Source organism: Pollachius pollachius, assembly GCF_949987615.1.
Source record: "Pollachius pollachius genome assembly, chromosome: 17".
Taxonomy (NCBI): Eukaryota; Metazoa; Chordata; class Actinopteri; order Gadiformes; family Gadidae; genus Pollachius; species Pollachius pollachius.
The window spans coordinates 9926119-9946957 of record NC_136950.1 but is presented as its reverse complement, the minus strand read 5'-3'; the positions used below and the strand labels follow the sequence as shown (position 1 = coordinate 9946957).

At 43.8% G+C, this 20839-nt stretch overlaps 2 protein-coding genes across 4 annotated transcripts in view; one reads left to right on the top strand and one right to left on the bottom strand.

Annotated features, from left to right (window-relative positions):
* The window catches only part of rbm33a (RNA binding motif protein 33a), a 31750-nt gene extending 29988 nt beyond the window's left edge, over positions 1–1762 (top strand). For all 3 annotated transcript variants that reach the window (XM_079754714.1, XM_079754715.1, XM_079754713.1), the window contains exon 19: positions 99–1762. In XM_079754714.1, the coding sequence (XP_079610840.1) occupies positions 99–147 (49 nt within the window). In that variant the 3' untranslated portion in view covers positions 148–1762. The remainder of the gene's footprint in view (positions 1–98) is intronic.
* A 7049-nt stretch (positions 1763–8811) lies between these two features.
* shha (sonic hedgehog signaling molecule a) lies at positions 8812–15602 on the bottom strand. Its single transcript, XM_079754726.1, is given in 5 exon segments — positions 8812–10127; positions 11923–12184; positions 14912–14950; positions 14956–15021; positions 15023–15602. Coding segments are annotated over 5 exon segments (1239 nt in total). The 5' UTR covers positions 15212–15602; the 3' UTR covers positions 8812–9444.
* Between the last annotated feature and the right edge of the window lie 5237 nt (positions 15603–20839).

The window sequence follows — 20839 nt, the reverse complement described above, 5'->3', positions numbered from 1 at the left end:
CAGGTCAGTTGGTCTGAGAGAAGCCATCTTGCATGGTGTTAATGGTGATCATGACCCTACCCCTACTGTACCATGACCATACCACTGCTGTCACACAGGCACATGATTGATTTGTCCCACATTGACGTGTCGTTGGTTGACGGATGAGGAGAAAATCCTAGCCCTCCACTCAGAAGATGTTGGGAAGAAGAAGTCATTGGAATTTGAACTGTTCCCGTGCCCTGCTCTAGCAGGGCTCAGCCAATCCCTGACCTCGCTTGGATCTTGGACATAACAGAGACAGACTGAAACCAAGGCCAGGTTTATGGTTTATAAACATTGAGACTCTACTGTGATGTACTGTCAGTACTAGGGACACTCATTAAGGACTGTTCAGATAGTGGTTGCTCCCCTCCACAGATAAACATTGTTCATTATTGATACATGTTAAGAGCAGATTAAACACATTATTAACGGATAAAACATCTCAATAATGAGCAGATCGGCCTCTAACCTGTAGCTGTAGGGAGGTTGGTATCCTAGGAGAACAGTGCCATCTAGTGGCTCTTGTTTGCACTTTTTGTTGCAGTGTATTTTTCTTCCTTTAGAGGGCAGTGTACCCTAAGTATTGCTCCCCATATTTAGTTTTTCTGTAGGAATTGGTTGCTTCTCGCCATATTTTTGGTTGCATAGCTCCCTCTATTGGGAGACAAAGTGCTGGAATTAGTTTACATGACACAAATAATCTGGAACTAGTGTCTTTATTTTTAATTTCCACGTGAATTCATAAGAAATTGCCTTTGCCCAACAGAACTTTAACTATCACTGAACTACAACATTATTTTATCCATGGAATAAGAATAAGAAATTTCTTATTAAGGAACAAATCGTAATATTTTTAGAAGTGAAGTCTTTATTTTGAGTAGCTCCTTTCTATTTCAATAATTTAAAGCATAACTAAGGCGAGCTCGTACACTTTTTAATAATAAGGTCTTTATTTGCTCAACCTTCTAGACGGGACTTGGATTAACAGGCGAACATGACACGCTGCCTTTGTTTGGTCCCAGATTACATGATACATAATAATCGTACCCCTTAAACATCCTCCAACTCTAATACCAGGCGGAAAACTATATTTTTATTATATATCTTTCAACAAACCCTTAAATTTGGAGCCTTTTATTAAATCCGTGAAATAACTTCAAAATAAATAACTGGTAGCCCTCATCAGCATTTTGCATGCCCAAACTCTTATTTTGAAAGAGCAGGACTATCATTCTACTGAATTTGTGGATACGTGTCCACTTTCCACGACTACATTTCTTTGTTAGCCCTCCAAGACACATGAAGAGAGAACCAAACAACTTTAATTTTTTGTCAAAACATCGCCGATATCAGCTGGTCTTCTAGATGTGATTGAAGGTGGAGATAATTCTCTTTGTGTCCGTTCTGCTCTTGCCAGTTCTCAGTCCATCCTTTAGCCAGCGAGAGGGGGCAGCCATTACCTGGTCCAAATCATGTACATCAACTCGACCCTATTTACGTTAACGAGTGTACTTACCTAAGATGACCTGTTTTCATTGTGTGCGTGAGTGTATATATATGTATGAGTAGGATGCGGTTTCCAGCGGGAAATCTGTTTGGTGTTGACTTGTAAAAACCAACAGTTGAGAGAACTGAGCGTTGTTTCTGTTGAAGGTATATGAAAAAACGTTTTATGGGAAAAATAAAATATGGCTGATATACCGTTGACACGGAGGTATGTGACGCCAGTGATGTCCGATGTTCTGAAATCGTGTGTTTGTTGTGTGAGGAGGATGTGTTCTATTAGTTTTTTATTTTTTTACATTTTACACATTTACGTTGCACTAAATCTCAGTATTAACAATCTTTTACAAACCACTGATGGGCCACAGGATCCAAGTTAGCGGTTGTTTTCAATAAGATCAACGGTTGGCAGCAGTTAGCTCAGAGGGGAATACCGTTGAATTGTTCCATTTGTGATTTGTACTACATTGTTTGCCACTCTGCAAACAAAAATAGTTTCTAGTCCTTTTTAAGTCAGCTCCATATTATGAAACATTACTTGAAACATAGGAAGTTGTCACATTGACCTGTTCTAACTTCCTGTTTAGGATGAACATGGTCATCTGCACTTTACGACAATCCTGGAGAATTCAGTCTTTTATCACTACTTAAATACCTCGTAGTTTTCCTTATCTTACATATAGAGATTTTATACCCAGTTATCACTTTAAATGGTATGGACTTCCCCTGAAACACATGGATTCTAGATGCAGAGCTTAGAGCTAGCTGTTAGCCAGTTCATACCGCCTCAGGGTATATGGAGCTGTAGGAAATATGTCTTTAGATTAAATTAACTCTGAAGAGATAAATAGAGCTCTACAACTACATAGACGTAGAGCCGTCATTAGCATGGAGCTAGCAGGTTGAAGGTTGTGGTTCCCGGGTGCTAATGTATGTGTTCAATGTTTGTTTTTTTTGTACTTTTCTTTCCATGTTTTGAGTTGAACTCATACGGATGAAGTTGTTGTTTCAAAAAACATGGTTCCCGTAGTTCTCTATTTGGGTCACTCCTAAGGAGTGCGTTCCGGTATCGGCCATGCCGACGATGTTAATGCTGACTTATGTTAAGTTATTATAGACGATGGTTAAGTTAAGTATAACTAGTGTTTGTAACCGGTTAGTTATCGGTTATTTACAGAGTCGTCATTCAGAACCGGTTCATATTGGACCGCTTGTTACCTTAACTTTAAGACGTGGATTTGGTTATACAGTTAATATTAATCTCAAATCCTATGGGTCTTTTTTTTAATGATGATCATGGTTGCTTAAAGATATGAGAATATTTGGGTTTTCCAAAGTTTACACTTCCAAGAGTTTTGAATTGTGTTGCTTTAACAGCCTCATGTTTATTACTGGAGCTTTGTTATTCATGGTATGCCATTCTGACTTGGTTTTACACACACAAAACACCTAACCCTAAACACCCACTTCTCCATCTCGACAGGTTCCGACGGCAGAACTTGTGTTGAAGTATTTCATTACAGGTCCAGATTAACTCTGTTTCGCCTCCAGGTCCGGTTGTCTCTGGGTGGAGCCATTTCCCTCACTAACTCATCTTTAACCAGTGCTAAGCTATTTTTCTCTAATATTTTCTAACCCAAATGTACTGCTTCCAATGCGTGTGTGGGCTATAATCGTTGTCTTCAACACCAACTCAGTTTCCTCCTGAAAGATGGACCATTATGTCATTAATGGGATTCGGGCCAATTACTTTTCTGGGATTCCTTTCCGTAGAATCTGAGTTGATCTGGCAGATAACAATTTCTTCACAACACGTGTTTAGAGTACTACTTTATATTTTAAATTAGGCCAGTATGGCTGTCCCCTTTTAAGTTGATTTCCTTATCTTCAGCCCCTCCCTTACCTACCTTACTTTATAACAGTGACTACCATAGCTTGCCCCAGCACATTGCCTTACCTTATTCCCTAACCTCCTTTACTGGATCACTTAACCTACCTTTTCTCTTAACTTATTACCTTGCCTACCCTTCCTCATACCTTATTTGTGCACCTCACCTTATTCTAACTTACCTTAACTTGTGTGTTTTCCTAATTTCCTTCCCTTAATGTAGTGTTCCTGTGTTTGCTGTTCCTGAAACCTTTACCTTTAAATCCTCCAGATTGCTGGGAGGAGAACATGTTCTTACTGGGAATACTGCAGTCTAGCACTGCAGTACATACTAGTTAATACTGCTGTATAGTGGGTTATACACCATAGAGCATACAAGGGTAATACATCCTATAATAATTGGCCAAGATGGGATATTGTATACTAGAATGTTCTATATACTATTCTGGTATACAATAGCGTAGTATGTACTTTATTAAAGTTCTTACTAATATAGACTTACGTATAAACTTATATTGCATGGTATTATCTAATGTACCAAAGTGTATACTATACTAGTATGTTCTGTGGTGTATAATATACTAGTATGTACTACAATGTTAACTGAAGTATGTATGCTTAATACTTGGGTGTGTGTACAATATACTAGCTTAAGAGTGTGTATATCATACTTTTGTGATTACTATATGCTAGTACTATAGTGTATTGTGGGTATATACTAGTGTGTGCACTATATACTTTAATGTGTACAATGTACTAGTATGTATGCTATGTATCTGTACTGTATTATTTTTGCTTAATTCTTCTTCTGCCGTTACACCCTCCATTTGACAGCGACCAATCACAGGCCGGCTGTTGCCAATGGGATTAACCCTTAACCCCTCCCTCCAGCAGGTTCTCTTCCTGGATTGTTTTAGCCAATCAGACGGCGGCTCCTCTCAGAGGGGAACGGCGCTCACACAGCAGATGCTTTCAAAATAAAGGCGCTCCCTGAATCAAAGCAGCTACTTTGCCTTTTTGGGTGTTAAGGACTACCTGTTGTGCTCTAAAATCAAGAATGAAGCAAACTGACAAATGACTAGTCCACACGTGGACCTGTGTGCCTGTCCTGTATCTCTGCACTATCTTGTACTGTGTCTGGAGATGTCAATGCTTAATATGACATGTTTCAAAGATCCATATGTTAGATACAAATGTTACTATTTCTACCTCTGTTTTGTCATCAATCATGTTCATGTGATCGATCCAAACTACTTAAACGCGTTAAAATGTTGATCATCGCTACAAGATATTTGTCTAAATAAACGTTTGAAGACAGACCTTTTGTCCGTCCTTTCATTCAAGGAGAACATTGTTCCTTATTGTCTAGTCTTTGAGCTGACACGCTCCTCAGAAAGGGTCTTACAGTGAATCCACAGCCATGGCATTGAGGAGCAGGTCGTGAGGCTCATCTTGCTCTGCAATGCTCGGCTGTGGACATTGGGAATCGAACCCAGAACCTTTCAGCTGGGACTATCCCGCAGCCTTTATTGAACTTCTTCCCCTTCCGAATGTGTTTGAGCGGCAGGCCAGGACATGAACAGGTGGGCTTTAGGAACAAAAGGTTTTCTGTAAAAGACTTTTATGCAGTAAAGTGCAGCCAACTGTGTGAAATACACGTCTCATCTGTGTATGGTCTCTGATATCACATCAGTCAACATATCTAATCTATCAACATATCTAATCGGTAGAGGGCAGGATCTTTATTTCATCCAAAAGTTGTCACGTGGAACATCAAACGTACTTTAGATATTCTAACGTAATAATTTAATATAGTCGGCCTGTTCAGTCGAAACCTGTATATTCCTCAACTGATAAAAGGTTTATTTCCACAGAAACAAACCTATTTTTTTTTTTGAGAAGTTAGTTTGAGATGAAATGTCTTTAAATGGGAACCGATTTAAATTAAACAAGTCTTTAGATGAAATTTGTTTCTTGATTAAAGTGGTATTTAGATAAAACCGTTACAATTTTTTTTTCTTGAGAGGAAATTAGTCTTTTGATTACACTGGATTGCTTGAAACTGGTCAAGATTGGACAAAACTAGTTGCTAGATTCCACAGGTTTAAAGGAGTTAAACTAGTTCAGATTAAACTGGTTTAGATTAAGCTTGTCTTTGGATCAATGTACTCTTTAGATTACATTTATTTTGATAAAACTAGTTCTAGATTAAACTTGTATTTAGATGAAACTGGTGACTAAAACTGTTTTGATGTAAATAGACTAAAATAAACTAGTCAAGATGAAAATGGGTTACATTGACCTAGTCTCGATTAAACTGTTTTTTAGGTGAAACATTTCTCTAGATTCGTTATGCCTAGATTAAATTGGTTTAAGATCAAACTGAGTCGTCACTAGGCCTTGAGGCGGGGTTGTTGAGGCTGGGTTTGTTGCGACAGGCGCTCTGTGGGGAGGGAGAAGGGGAGAGGGGGAGAACGGGCCTCGAAACGTCGGGTTTGTGTTTAGTTTCCAGAGCTCCAGACTCTCCATGTTTGCAGATGTCAAGGGTTTGTAAAAAGCCGTTTCTTGGGCTGGGGCGGCGTGGAGGCCGCTATAGGGATTAGCAGGGCGGTGTTTACCTGCCGATGGAATGCTCTTTGTACCCCGGGCCCGGGTCATGAGAGCTGGGGAGACGGGGCGCTTTGTCCTCCCGGAGTTTCCATCTCACAATATCAACAACCAAACACAATGTGGAAACCGCCGCACTCCAGGAAGTGGAATTCCTGGTCGTGTTGCAACACCCCGCAGAGCCCCGACCATACCGCTTGGCCCGCTGTCAAACCCCGTTATGAATGATATTCATGATGGTATACCCGAGTAGGAATACTTTATGATTGATATACATGATGTTATATACTCTAGTAGGTTACTTAATGAATGATATTCATGATGGTATTGCTAGGAGGACTACTTTATGAAGGATTTTTTGATGATGGTAACTCTAGTAGGACTACTTTATGAATTATATTCATGGTGATCATTCTAATAGGACTACTTTATGAATGTTATTCATGATGTTATATCCCAGTAGGACTATGATATGCATGATGTTATACCCCAGTAGGACTACTTTATGAATGATATTCGTGTTGGGCTCTAGTAGGACTACTTGATCAATGATATTCATGTTATACCCCAGTAGGACTACTTTCTGAGTGATATGCATGTTATACTCTAGTATAACTACTTTATTAATGATATCATGATGTAATATCCCAGTAGGACTACTTTATGAATGATATTCATGTTATACTCTAGTATAACTACTTTATTAATGATATCATGATGTAATATCCCAGTAGGACTACTTTATGAATGATATTCATGTTATACCCCAGTAGGACTACTTTATGAATGATATTCATGTTATACCCCAGTAGGACTACTTTATTAATGATATTCATGTTATACCCCAGTAGGACTACTTTATGAATGATATTCATGTTATACTCTAGTAGGACTACTTTATTAATGATATCATGATGTTATATCCCAGTAGGACTACTTTATGAATGATATTCATGTTATACTCTAGTATAACTACTTTATTAATGATATCATGATGTAATATCCCAGTAGGACTACTTTATGAATGATATTCATGTTATACCCCAGTAGGACTACTTTATGAATGATATTCATGTTATACCCCAGTAGGAGTACTTTATTAATGATATTCATGTTATACCCCAGTAGGACTACTTTATGAATGATATTCATGTTATACTCTAGTAGGACTACTTTATTAATGATATCATGATGTTATATCCCAGTAGGACTACTTTATGAATGATATTCATGTTATACTCTAGTATAACTACTTTATTAATAATATCATGATTTAATATCCCAGTAGGACTACTTTATGAATGATATTCATGTTATACCCCAGTAGGACTACTTTATGAATGATATTCATGTTATACCCCAGTAGGACGACTTTATTAATGATATTCATGTTATACCCCAGTAGGACTACTTTATGAATGATATTCATGTTATACTCTAGTAGGACTACTTTATTAATGATATCATGATGTTATATCCCAGTAGGACTACTTTATGAATGATATTCATGATGTTATACCAAAGTAAGACTACTTTAAGAATGATATTCATGTACTATATTATGTAATATTAAAATAGTCATATTTTATGAATGATAGTGTGGAAGTTCCAATCAAACAGATTATGATATAATTTAAACGATCCTGTAATATTACAATGCCTTTTATACAGCCCTACCCAATAGCTCCCTGCACCAGTTATTTCAGAGGCTGAACATATGCTGTCCTTTCGTGTGGTTTAAATGTGTTTGTATTGCATATTCGATCTTCTATATGCATGAACTTGTTGGTGGATGCAGTGTCTGTAGCAAGCCTGTCTAAATTAGGCCTACTAGTCCAACTAGTTTCAAAGTTTGAATCTTCAAATTGTGAATCAAGATTTTTTTGACTGAATTACAGGCTACAAACTGTAACGCAGACCACCCTGCGAAACCAACTTTTGACCGCTAGATGTCGCTCGCGACCAACTTAATCCGCCTCGGTCGAGTACAAAGTCTCGTGTAAAGTTTTATCAGGCGATGGTTCGTTTCCCTAATCACTACAATACCAACTACGGCTCTGACTAAATCATTGTTTTAAATTGCAGCTGCTTCGTCGATGTTTACCAATAGATAAACGTGAATGCAGATGTGAAGTCCTTCTCACAAATAGCCTATTTTATTAACAGCTGCAATTATAAATATAATCCACTGTGTCTACACGATTTTACAGTTCCCACCGTGCAGGCCTTCCAAGCCCCCGTGGGTGAGATGTGAACTATAGCATACACACACTCCTGTTTAATCTGTCTGCAACATTTTTCTCAAGTTATTTACTTAGAGCAAACTTTGTTTAATTTGACGGAGAGACTCGAAATTTCACGGGCCTGCAACAGGCGCTTCAAAGCAGGAATCCTCCGTTTAGTTCCCGCCTTCAAACACTGGGGCCGCTGCAATCCCTATTCCTAAATGGGCCTTTTATTTTCTAGTGTATCACCGACCGAAGATGAGTGGGATACATAAGAGCTTAGTCAATGGGAAAGTTACAGTAGGTCTGTTGATTGTGGAGATATTAGCTCTTTGGTTATAATATGATCCCTTTAAGTTAAGGGATAAGTAGATAAGGAAATACATTTCCAAAAACACCTGTTTCGGTTTAGATGTATATTTTATAGTCATGGTGGATAACCTGAGAGACAAAAACATGTACGAGCTGCAAGTTTGAATATTTTCTTTATCTCATTTTGTAATAAACATATAAATAATAAACTCTAGACATTTTGACACGTCGCCCCCTCCCCTCACACTGTCGTCTCTATAAAACTATCTCCCTATTACAAAATATGAAAAGAAAAATACATTTTAGTAAATTTACAGGAGTTACTCATTAATTTATTCAACAAAACGCTTTATGTTCTACGTTTACGGTTACTGAACTGTCAGAATGTGCATTTCATAGTTTTTCAGAAGAAGAAAAAGAGAAGCAGGAAAAACACAAAATAATAAATTCTTAATAATAAACAGAGCAGTACCCAACTACTGTACTTAAATTAAAATATATTCTCATATTTTACACTATTTCAAATAACGAAATGTGATTCGGTAACGATCTGTCAAAATCTAATTTACAATTCTGTATAAAAATATAATTTATCAACCGCGGCGCAGTCGAGCTCCGAGATCTTCCTAAAATATAACAGTCAGCTGCGGACGTGCGGGAGAACATGTGGGAACAGTTGTAGTTGATATACAAAAATAGATTATGCACAACGCGCCGGCGACGCCGCTGCTCTGTCCACGTGTGCGCGCGCCCGGCTTCAGTTCACATGAGAATAAATTATTCAAAGAAAACTTTTTAAGGCTCCGTTCATCTCGATGAAGGGACACGTCTCGTCAAGTCTCACAAATAAATATCCCAGCTCCCGCGAGGTCTCTGTCCCCCCGCTCAGCTCGAGGGTCTCGACACCCCCAGCGGGTGCATGGCGTGCTCGTTCAGCACCCACCTCCCGAGCCGATACATGACGTCTGAGTACCAGTGCACGCCGTCCGCGTGGGCGGCGGCGCCCTTCACGTGCAGGTGAAGCAGCCCGGACAGCCAATAGGAGAAGCGCACGGGCGCAAAGGCCCAGTGCGCGAGCTGTTGGTCTTCGACGACGGCGTAGCAGGAAGCGAGCACGTGGTCCACCACTAGGGAGCCGTGCGCCGTCAGCGGGGCGAATGAGCCCTCATGCTCCTGCCGGTAAATCCTCTTAATGGTCACAGGTGTGAGGACGTCGTGGGGCTCGTGCAATACGAACACCTTTTGGCCCGCCGTCACGGCGCTCGCGAACATCGCAGTCATCTGGCTGCGCGCGTCCGTCGCGTTGCTCGCCACGAAGAGCAGGTGCGCCGCCGTCAGCGTGAGCCGCTCGCCGGTCTCCGTTTCGATGACGTAGAAGAGTCTCGTGGTGGCCGAGTCCTTGTCCAGAAACATGATGAAGTCCGTGACCGTCAGAGTCCCCTGGTCGTCCACCGCCAGCACGCTGTCCCCCGGCGTGAGGTCTCTGACGTACTTCTGGCCACCGTCGGCGAGGGACACGGACGCCAAGCCCGGGAAACAGCCCCCGGATTTTGCCGCCACTGAGTTTTCTGTGGGGATAAAAGATGAGGCAGTTAGCGGCTGAATGGCGCGTCGTGTTGTTTGCCTTCTTGGGGCCGCCGTATGCTTTTCGCACGGTGCTGAGGCCACTTGGATGCGTATTGGAGCCTCGCCTTGGCTCGTCAAATCTTAATTAAAAACCAATAAAATGAGGGCTTTGTTATTCAAAAGCCACTCGGTTCCCAGCCACGCTGTTTGCTCAGGTGCACACAATCCTCCATGTGACAAGTCACACAAACGAGGCGCCGGGGCGCGCGGACAAGGAGCAAGGCTGTTTGCGCAGCGCGGGCCTTTTGCAAAGCTTTCGCTAGATTAGAATTTAAATGAGGAGCCCAGACTCTTTAAATACTTTCAATGTGCCCCTCAGCCCCTCTGCTCCTCTCCTCGTCCCCTTGTCTCTGCGCTGCCCTCCGCATTCCTGTCTCCGGGAGCCCCCGCGCGCGCTCGTTTGTGTGTTCCGTGCGCGTGCGTGTGTGTTTGTGTATGGGTGTGTGAGTGGGTGGGCGGTGCGCCTTTAATCTTCATTGAGCATTCCCGAGCATGAAATAGGGTGAGGAGTGGAAAAACAGATTTGGTCTGAACGAGCTGAACTTTGTCCACGTGACCCCCATGACACGCATCTTAACTACTAAGTGTGCGTGGAATCACAACGCGGGGATTTGACGCGCACTGAGGTTCTTCACGAGGACGGAGGAGGCAGACTCGCTGAGTGGACGTTCACGAAGGACAATGGTTGTTTTAAGGACATTTTAACTCAGGGGAAAAAAGCATTAACTGAATTAATCAAACAGCCATTAAAAACGTATTTAAAATGGGAACTCCTTTTTGTTTGATTTTTAAATAGTGATCCAATACCTCAAAGCTAATATTTCCACAATGATCCCATGTTGAGTGTATTGTTTTTAATAACTTTTAACTATAAACTAACGTTTAGGATGTTTGGTATTACCTGGAAGAGTCGAAGTGGGGCGATATACCATCATAAGACACCTGCGACTCAACACTCAGTCTAACACTTCTTTCTATTATAACATCGAAATCAATAATTCGAATATATTATTCTAAAGTTCAAATATAATAATTCCATGCAAAGGACTTATTTTCTTATAGTTGGACATTTATTTCGTTTTCCGGGTTTTCATTCGTTAAAAAACGCATTTCTTTTACGTGTAAATATGGTTGCATATTCATTCTATACATAGGCCTACATAACTACGACAGCCCACTTACTATTAAGCCTAACTAAATAGTTAAGAATTAATTATTCACTTAATTAATGTCCTTTTCCGATTATGGTTAAGGCCTATAATTATTATTATAATTGCTATGAGGCCTATTTTCATCCTTTTTCGATCCTATATATAAAACACATCATTTGTTTTAATACATATACATATTTTGGTAGGCCTATTTTTCTGATACGTTTTTATTATTTCCGTTATTTGCTAACCCTGCAATACTATGATAATAAATACGTTAACAAACACACAAACACATACACCGACACACACACACACACACACACACACACAAACCCACATGTATGTATGTATATATATATATATGTGTGTGTGTGTGTGTGTGTGTGTGTGTGTGTGTGTGTGTGTGTGTGTGTGTATATATATATATATATATATATATATATATATATATATATATATATCCCGTTGTGTTTGTTGTGTGTATCCCGTTGTGTTTATGCTCCTGGATGTGGGCATTGTTTAATTAGATATATCTTTACATATGTATCGATATATATCATGATGTATGCATGGGTGATCTTACCTGCTTTCACGGAGCAGTGGATGTGGGCTTTGGACTCGTAATAGACCCAGTCGAAGCCCGCCTCCACCGCCAGGCGGGACAGCGTGCCGTACTTGCTCTTGTCGCGGTCGGACGTGGTGATGTCCACCGCGCGGCCCTCGTAGTGCAGGGACTCCTCGAAGTGGTGTCCGTCCTCATCCCAGCCCTCCGTCACCCGCAGCTTCACCCCGGGCCACTGGTTCATCACCGAGATGGCGAGGGAGTTCAGCTTGTCCTTACATCTCTGTCAGGGAACAGGGAGGGAGAGGATATGTTATGGATCTATAGGCTACATATCTATTTGAATGTAGATATGAAGCTGTTCATTGAGGCGTGTATAGGAGGATGTGGAATGGTGTGAGAGAGAGGGGGAGAGAGAGGGAGAGAGAGCGAGGGGGGGTGAGGTGAAGAGAGAGGGGGAGGGGAAGAGAGGGGGGAGAACGATTGGAAGAGGGGGAGAGGAGAAGAGAGGGAGAGATGGAGCGAGGGAGAGGAGAGTGCAAGGGAGATTGAGAGAGAGGGATTGGGACAGTGTGAAAATGGGATGAGGAGAGAGAGGTATGGAGAGAGATAAAGAGATAGAGAGAGAAAGAGAGAGAGGGAGAGAGACACACACACACACACACACACACACACACACACACAGACAGGGAGACAGAGGGATGGGGAGAGAGGGCAAAAGAGCGAGAGAAAGGGATGGGGAGAGAGAGAGAGCTTCTCTGTTATGAAATATTAATAAGTCGCCGTTTCGCTTCACTGGCCGCGGACGTGCGGATGTGTGGCGGTTGAAAGGTGCAAGCCCCGCCCCCCCTCCCAAAGCACCGCAGCGCAAGAATTTAAACATTTGCATATTCATGAGGATAAATTAGGCCATAAACATTGCGCGGGGCCTGATCGCGGCAAGCTGTGTGTTTTCTTTGGCTCAATAATTCATAGGCGGCTTCATAGCAACAGCAGCACCTGCTCTACGGTCAGACAATCCCGTCCGAGGAGGCTTGGTCTTCACTCTCCGGGTCAACACGCATAATACCTCTCTCTCTCTCTCTCTCTCTCTCTCTCTCTCTCTCTCTCTCTCTCTCTCTCTCTCTCTCTCTCTCTCTCTCTCTCTCTCTCTCTCCTCTCTCTCTCTCTCTCTATCACTCTATCGGGACTGAAGCGCGCATCCTGCAGCTTCCAAACGGAGAACATCCCCTCCATTCTCAGAGCCCGCTATTCTCTGGACTGCTCTGACCCTTATCCGTCCAGTAATGGATATAGTATCCAATCCGTGGATGATCACACTATAGGATCGATCAAAGCCTCAGCAACGGTTCTGCTGCGGGCCTGACACACATTCCTGATCCCGCGCGCACTTGTAGAATGTGGAACCGAGGAGTCGGCGCTCATCCTGCGTTGTCGGAGTCAAGGACCGTAAAGACCCAACTGTTTATTTATTCATCAGGTCGTGTGTCGCGGATCAACCCAACTCAGCTGATCTGGTCTCGAAAATAAAAACAGCGACCTGTCACTCACATCTACACCTGTCGCTCAAAACCACATATCGTTTTTAACCAACTAATTAACTCTCCTCTGTTAACGACCACATGTGGAGAGAGACTGCCAGACGCATAGCAAAATGTCACATTTGACCCACAGTGGTATACAACATAATGTATAATCGACCTATGTAAAGTAGATCTGTGTATAATAGATCTATAATATAATAGTGGATCTATATCTATTGATCAGATATGTCTGTCGGCAGCGGAGGTCAGAAGTTCAGACGGGTACGGTCTCCACCGGCACGGTGCCAAACGCTCTCCCGGTGCCTGACAACTTCCCTCCCGGTGCTCCGGGCTTTCCCGCCACGCGGCAGTTCTAAACGGCGATGAGTGGTTGGCTCCCGTGCGCGCGTGCTCCAGAGGTTCACGCGACTGTAGGAGGGTCACGCAGGTGAGCACTGCACGCGGCGGAGTGAATATTTAATCGGTGCTCGTGCCCATCGCTTGAGGTATACGAACCGAGGGGCTTCTCGCCGCGCGCTCCCCCCTCAAACCGGTGTGTCTTCGCGGCAGTGGCCGCCTCTCTCCGCGGCATCGCGAGCCGCTGAATAATTGACACGCGCTGAGTGCCGAGACCCTGCTTAGCGGACATGACACCCGGGGCGCCAAGAAATCAGAGAAGCTCGGAGACCCATTCCGAGTCCAACACACGAGAAATCAATACACAATAGAATACCAATAAAAACGAAAATCAACCATACAGCAAGAAATCCAGCACCCATCCCTTAACAACGTTATAACAACCGTAAAATGTGGATTTATTCACATGTTCATGTGTTCCTATTCCAATCCTCAAGTGCGCACGGCCAGACCTCCGGCGCACGGCGCAGGAGAACCCAGCCCGGGATTCTCTCTTACACTCTGAAGAAGCGGACAAGCTGGACGTTAGTAGAAGGTGTTCTGAACACCTTCCGTTTCACCGCATCCCTACCCTGTCCCCGCGCGGGGCGGCACCGGCAGCAGAGTCGCTCCTCCGGTACAAATATAGACATGAGGAGAGAGCGGCATGAATATTTCAAATATTCCGCACAGTCAAGAGGAGCGAACATGCCGACTGTCCGCCTCACACGCACACACACACACACACACACACACACACACACACACAAACGCGCGCTGACACACGCAAAAACACACACATACGCACACATGCACGCAGACGCGCGCGCACACACGCACACACACTAACACACACGCAGACCCCCCCCCCCCCCCCCCCCCCCCCCCCCCCCCCCCCACACACACACACACACACCGCTAAACCCCGCCGCCACATTATCATATTATTTCATAACGCATCTCTTTCATCTCTAACTTTAAAACCACGCGAGCCGGTAAACGAGGCTCTAGCTACGGAGTGGTGGAGAAGGAGGAGGGGGAGGAAGAGGTGGAGGTGCGCAGTGATGGTGCGTCCAGCCCGGGCTGTTTACCTGAGTCATGAGGCGGTCCGCCCCGGTGTTCTCCTCGTCCTGAAGATGATGTCCGTGTTGTAGTTGGGGGTGAGCTCCTTGAAGCGCTCCGAGCTGCGCGTGATCTTGCCCCTCGTATCTTCCGCTCGCGCCCAGCGTCTTCTCCGCCACGTTCGGTATGAACAGCTTGTACGCGAGAGGCGTCAGCTTCTTGGGATGTCGCCGCCTCCCGTAGCCCCTTCCCGGTCCGCAGCCCGCGCCGGGCGACGCGAGCCCCAGACACACCAGGACCACCAGCAGCATTCTGCTCAGCACGAGCATCGCGTCCGCGGGTCGGTGATGTTGTGACGGCTGAGTGGGAATACCGGCGGCTCAGCGTCTCTCTCTCTCTCTCTCTCTCTCTCTCTCTCTCACTCTCTCTCTCTCTCTCTCTCTCTCTCTCTCTCTCTCTCTCTCTCTCTCTCTCTCTCTCTCTCTCTCTCTCTCTCTCTCCCTCTCTCTCTCTCCCTCTCTCGTCTCTCCCAGATGTCGCCGGTCCTCGTTGTCCTTGTCTCTCCTCTACGGCTCCTTCTCCTCCTCTACGGCTCCTTGTAGCGTGGCGGCAGGTGCGAAAACGATGATCTCGTGGGCCAGAGGATAACGGGGCGCATCGAGAGCGAGGCTCCGATCCGGTGCGAGGAAAGTGTAAGGGGTGGGGGGGGGAGAAAAATAGCCTCGGAACGTCTCGTCGCGCCTCCGCCGCTTGTGAGGGCGAGCGGCCGCAGCGCTGTGTGTTATAGCAGCGATCTATAGCCGCGGAGGCATGTGATTGGCCCGGCGGACCAACCCTTCAGATGTTATCCCACAAAAGAGTGAAAAAAAAATGTGAAAAGATTTCTTCCACCTGAGGGGGGAGGAGGGGAGGAGCGACCCTGGGAAACATCAGCTACACGCCGGCTTCCAGACCACTTAGTACTGCACTTTACACAGTATTACCCCGACGCGAGTATTTTATACAGGATACTGCCCGCCCCCGACACTTTCTACAGTCCTACACAGACCAAAGTACACTTTGTATACGCCCGGAGTAGTCTTTGTACAGTGTGAGCCCAACATGAGTGTTTCATACAGTATAGGCCTACACACAACCCAAGTATACAGTAGCACTGCTACAGTGTGAAGAGTTCACTTTAAACAGTGTTAACCCCACCAGAATACACAATATAACCTCAAATAAGTTCAGTTAGTTTACAGCACAGGGCTTTATTGGTATTTAATTAACTTGGTTCAGAGGAGCCGGATGTGTATCTCATTAAATAATTATGAGTTTGAATAAACTCCATTATATATGCTGATTGTCAAGGAAAAAAGTGCTCCATGCACTTGTAGGCTACTTAGAGCCTACTTTTAACAAAAAAAAACACACTACATTCCTTATTAATATTATATTTAATATGAATTTTCTTTTCTGACTCTTTTGTCCTGCCTTTATAGTAACGAATGCCAGGTCAATTATTTTTTATTTCTGAATCTAAATCTAAATCTGTCTTTCAGAGTTAATTATGAGTTATTTATTTACAAGCACACGGATGGAGTTAAAACATTGATCTTTATTAATATTACACTTAAACACATTTTACATTTAAAAAAAAGTAGGCCTACCAAAAGTAAAACGTGAAGTAACAAAATTTGTATAAAACATCCAACTCATGGGTTCCTTGCGCTGTGCGTCTTTTTTCTGCCCCTGTTCCAAAACCTCAGTTTTCTGACTAATGCGGATCAATACATCAAAATCACAATGAAAACACGATTTAAAGGAAAAGTAAGGACATGCGGTCCCTCTAAATCCAAAACTCCAGAAAGCACTATGGTGCTCGTTAGGTTCAAACCATCCGCCACGGAGCAACTTGTAGCGGGCTGGAAGCATGCGGCTGGTTAGTGTACACAGATGGAGGGTGGTGTGTTGGGTCAGAGGGATTACCCGAGACCCCTTCCCTCCCAGAGTCCACTCCACTGACAGATTAAGTCTGGTCAGCCCGGTCCTCCGGCCCCTAGCAGCGGGGAGGTATGCGCGTCATTGTCTGACTTTCGCCTATAGTCCTCCGTCTTCGTAGGAGCGACTCGAGGTTGGCTCCTCGACAGACATATGTACACGGGTCCTCCCCCCCCCCCCCCCCCCCTCTCTCACTTCCTCTCTCCCTCTTTCTCTTTTCTCTCAGTCTCGCTATCCGCCGTTAGTCACGATTAGTAGGTTTAGTGTACGCATTGATTCAACAAAATGTGGGCAATTATTATACTAATGGCGCCATCAAGATGCCAATTAGTTTTGGTAATAAGTGAACCATGAAAGTGTCTAATGCTACTGTTTGCCTTTTACACAAGTATATACCTGATTACACCCAGCACCCAGCTGTGCTAGCAGAAACACACCTGTGGTCCAGAGAACAGGGAGAGATAAAGCAGGAGGTGGAGGAGGAGGAGGGAGGAGGAGGAGGAGGAAAGAAAGCAGGCGATACATGGGGCAGAATGATGAGGAGACCTGCCTTCAGGCGCACTAGATGGAGAATGAAGAGCTCAGGCCATGAGTGGTTGAATGTCGTTGAGGAGGGGAATAAATAATAAATTCATGTGATTAATAGTGCAGTCAGCGATAAGCAGGGCACTGTGACACGATCATTTAAACTTTTGTTGTCAAAGTCGTGATCCGCAGTAACGAAATAAGGTAAACACCGTAACCTCACGTGACGCGGAGCTGGCATCCACAGTAGACCAGGTGAGCCGAGAGCCAACTTGGGCCTTGGTCATCTAGCTGCTATCGTGGCTCCGTCTTGGATCTTAATGCAGCTGGGTGGGTGAACTGATGCAGAATTCCTCATTCAGTTCCGACCAGCTTGCATTTAGAACCAAGATGGCTGCTCAGTGAATATGGCTCCTAGGACCAATTGACCCTGATATCAACCACCACCTCTTTCCTGCCCAAGACAAAATGTGAACCACATTTAATCATTAGTATCAACAGATTGTTGCTAGCATAGCTTTGTCTACTATGCTAGCCTAACGAAGCGTCACAGTGGCTAATTTTCTGCAATGGCTTAGGGCCGGATTGAAGGAATTACAAATAAACATATTAGCAGCTAGCTGCATGTGACGGCTAATCCATTCCAAGGCACAACAACGGTTCATGACTCATTGGTGTTCTGCTCCCAGTATGTCACTATGGCAACCGGACCTCCAGCCTCAACCCGGCAGACATTCAAACCACTACACCACCCATCCCTCCAGTCCAAGGGACCCCCTAACCTCCTCAACCCCAAACCCCCATAAGTTCTAATGGCCACCACCACCCTCAGACCTACATGCTGACAGTCAGACCCATACCCTCAACTAACTTTAAGATCAACAGACTATTACTCCTATGGTAGTAGTCTACTCCTTCAAAACACCAAACCTCCTAATCGCCGTATACTTTCAAACCTTCAAATCAGTCCAATCTCTGCAGTAATTCTCATGTCCCTGTTGTTTTGTAACCTTGTTGGGTGGATTAGAGCGACAGAATAATCACACACTGGCTCAGCTGCTACAAAACTGCTTTCTCTTTCTCTCAAGCAATCCCTTCCGACAGACATTGTGTTGGTAGCGGGTTTCTGCTGCTGGTTATCCATTTCAATCTCACAGACATCCTCCTAAAGGTGTCCTATTGGATCTCAGCTTCAGTACAACGGTTTCTATTGGACCACTCCCTCAGTATAAAGGTTCCTATTTGACCCAACCTTCATTCTCAAGGTTCCTATTGGACCACAGTCTCATTCTACAGGCTCCTATTGGACTACAGCCTCATTATAAAGGTTCCTCATGGTGGTCCTGAAGGCTGGTGCTTCAGGAGTTCCAAATCCAGTATCTGGTCTAAGTACCAATCATCCTGGAACTATGGGGATTTTTCTAGTTTGATAGTTGTGTCCAGACAGGCCCTGCCCTGTTCACCTTATTAATACACACGACACCTCTTAAATTGCTCTTAATCACCATCCTAACGATTCATCCTTACCCAGTGCTCATGTTTGACCAAGATTGTGTTATTTCAAAGGTATGGAATCAGGCACTCTTCAGTTCTATGTCCTCTGCTGAGCAGGTCACCCTGAGAGCCGCCTGGGTAATGAGATGCAGTATTGGATATGCTAATGTTCTGACGTTCAGCGAGGAGCTTCATTCTGAGACCCGTTCCGTTGTCGTTCTGTGAAAACCAAGGGCAATGCTTCAGTTTCTAATCAGGCCCAAGTGCTCCGTCTGTCAACCACATCGCCCGGCTGAAATGTCTCTTAGAACTCCCATGGGTGGAGAGGAGCAGTGTGTAACACAACAACCACTGGCAGTGCTACATCCTGTGCTACTGGCAGGCTAGACTATGTTAGCCAAGCCCACCGCACACAATACACTACTTGGCCAAGTGTAATGTTAGCAATCTATTAACTCAGACCATCACAGCCAGGAAACAGTCCCTGCTGTTACTCAGTCTAGTTCCACCCTAACCACTACCAGTAAGTAACAATAATCACTAACCTATCTATGGATCAGTTTCTGTTCCTTACTGAGAGTTTGATACTTTCTGATCAAACCCCTTCGTCTGGATTATGTTTATCGTCCGTCTGCTCTATATTTGTCACTTGACAATCACACGCCTCAGAATGAGCTGTACTTATCGAGTACTTAAAGAACTGTGATTCTGTAATCACATGGGGTAGTATCAAAACACAGTCCCGACACCAGCTACAGCATCAACACTTTTTTATGGCACGTGAATATCTGTCTACACTATCGTTTAATGGCTTATTCTCAGTCAGATGGGCGTGTCTCAGGAGATTCCTGCAGATCTCCTCGTCCTACACATTACACCAAGACTCTGGTTCAGTTAGATATGGAGTTCAATATTAATTTGAATACATCCATTGGCCTCTTCTGGTTATTCTCTAAGTGGATCTGACCCCAGACTACCACCACCAGAAAATCAATACAGAGTTTGGGTCACTTTATACATAATTTAGTTAGGTATATATTTGTGTGTATATGTTCATTTTTTTATGATCATGCTTTTGGTAATCAAACAAATTTTCTATTTTTTTCTAATGTTCATTTGCACATTTCTAACTGTATTTTTGTGTCTTATATTTTATGCTATTTTCTCTTTTTTTCAGAAGCATTTCTCTGTCTTGAGACGAAGAATTGTGCCAAAGACTTTGACAGAATTTCCTTTAGGATTAAAAAAATAAACAAACGTGAATTTTTCTGTTGTGTAGAAAGTGAAGCATCTACCTTTTCCAAACAAGCTGCGGGACAAACATTGAGCTCAGAGCAGACGTAGCGATGTAAGCGTGTGTGCATGTGATGGCATGTGTGCATACGGTTGTAGCAGTCATGCTAACAGCTTTTAAAGAGGTTAGTGAGTGATGAGGGATCTGTCTTAGCTAGCCTGGGTCTGCTAGCCTGCCAGTGTTAGCCAACGTCAGGCCAGTGTTAGTAAATGTTAGGCCAGTGTTAGATAGCCATTGTCAGCCTGTGTTTGCTATGTAGGTGAGTTGATTGTTACCCAGAATGCATCTTCTCCCTCACACCTAAGAACCTCTTGCGACCCACTGACTCTCGGCCACAACACAATCTTATGCGACCTATTCCAGAGTTCAGCCTCTGTCACCTTCCTTTGAAGAGGCCTTTTAAAACACTTTGAAACTCTCACAAAACCTTTAAAAGTTGACATGAAACATAGCGGTGAGGCTGCCTTTATCCCATTCCGTATAAACAGTCAACTAGTGAGCCGCTGGAGTCCCTGAGCGGTTTATGGTTATTTGCTTAGTGAGTGTAGTGCTGGGCCGGCCCTGCCAGTGTATGTTCCATTGGTAGATGGAGAGATAGCACTAGTATCGTATATGTACATATATACTATGTTTGTATTGTTAGGTATATACTTATACATATATA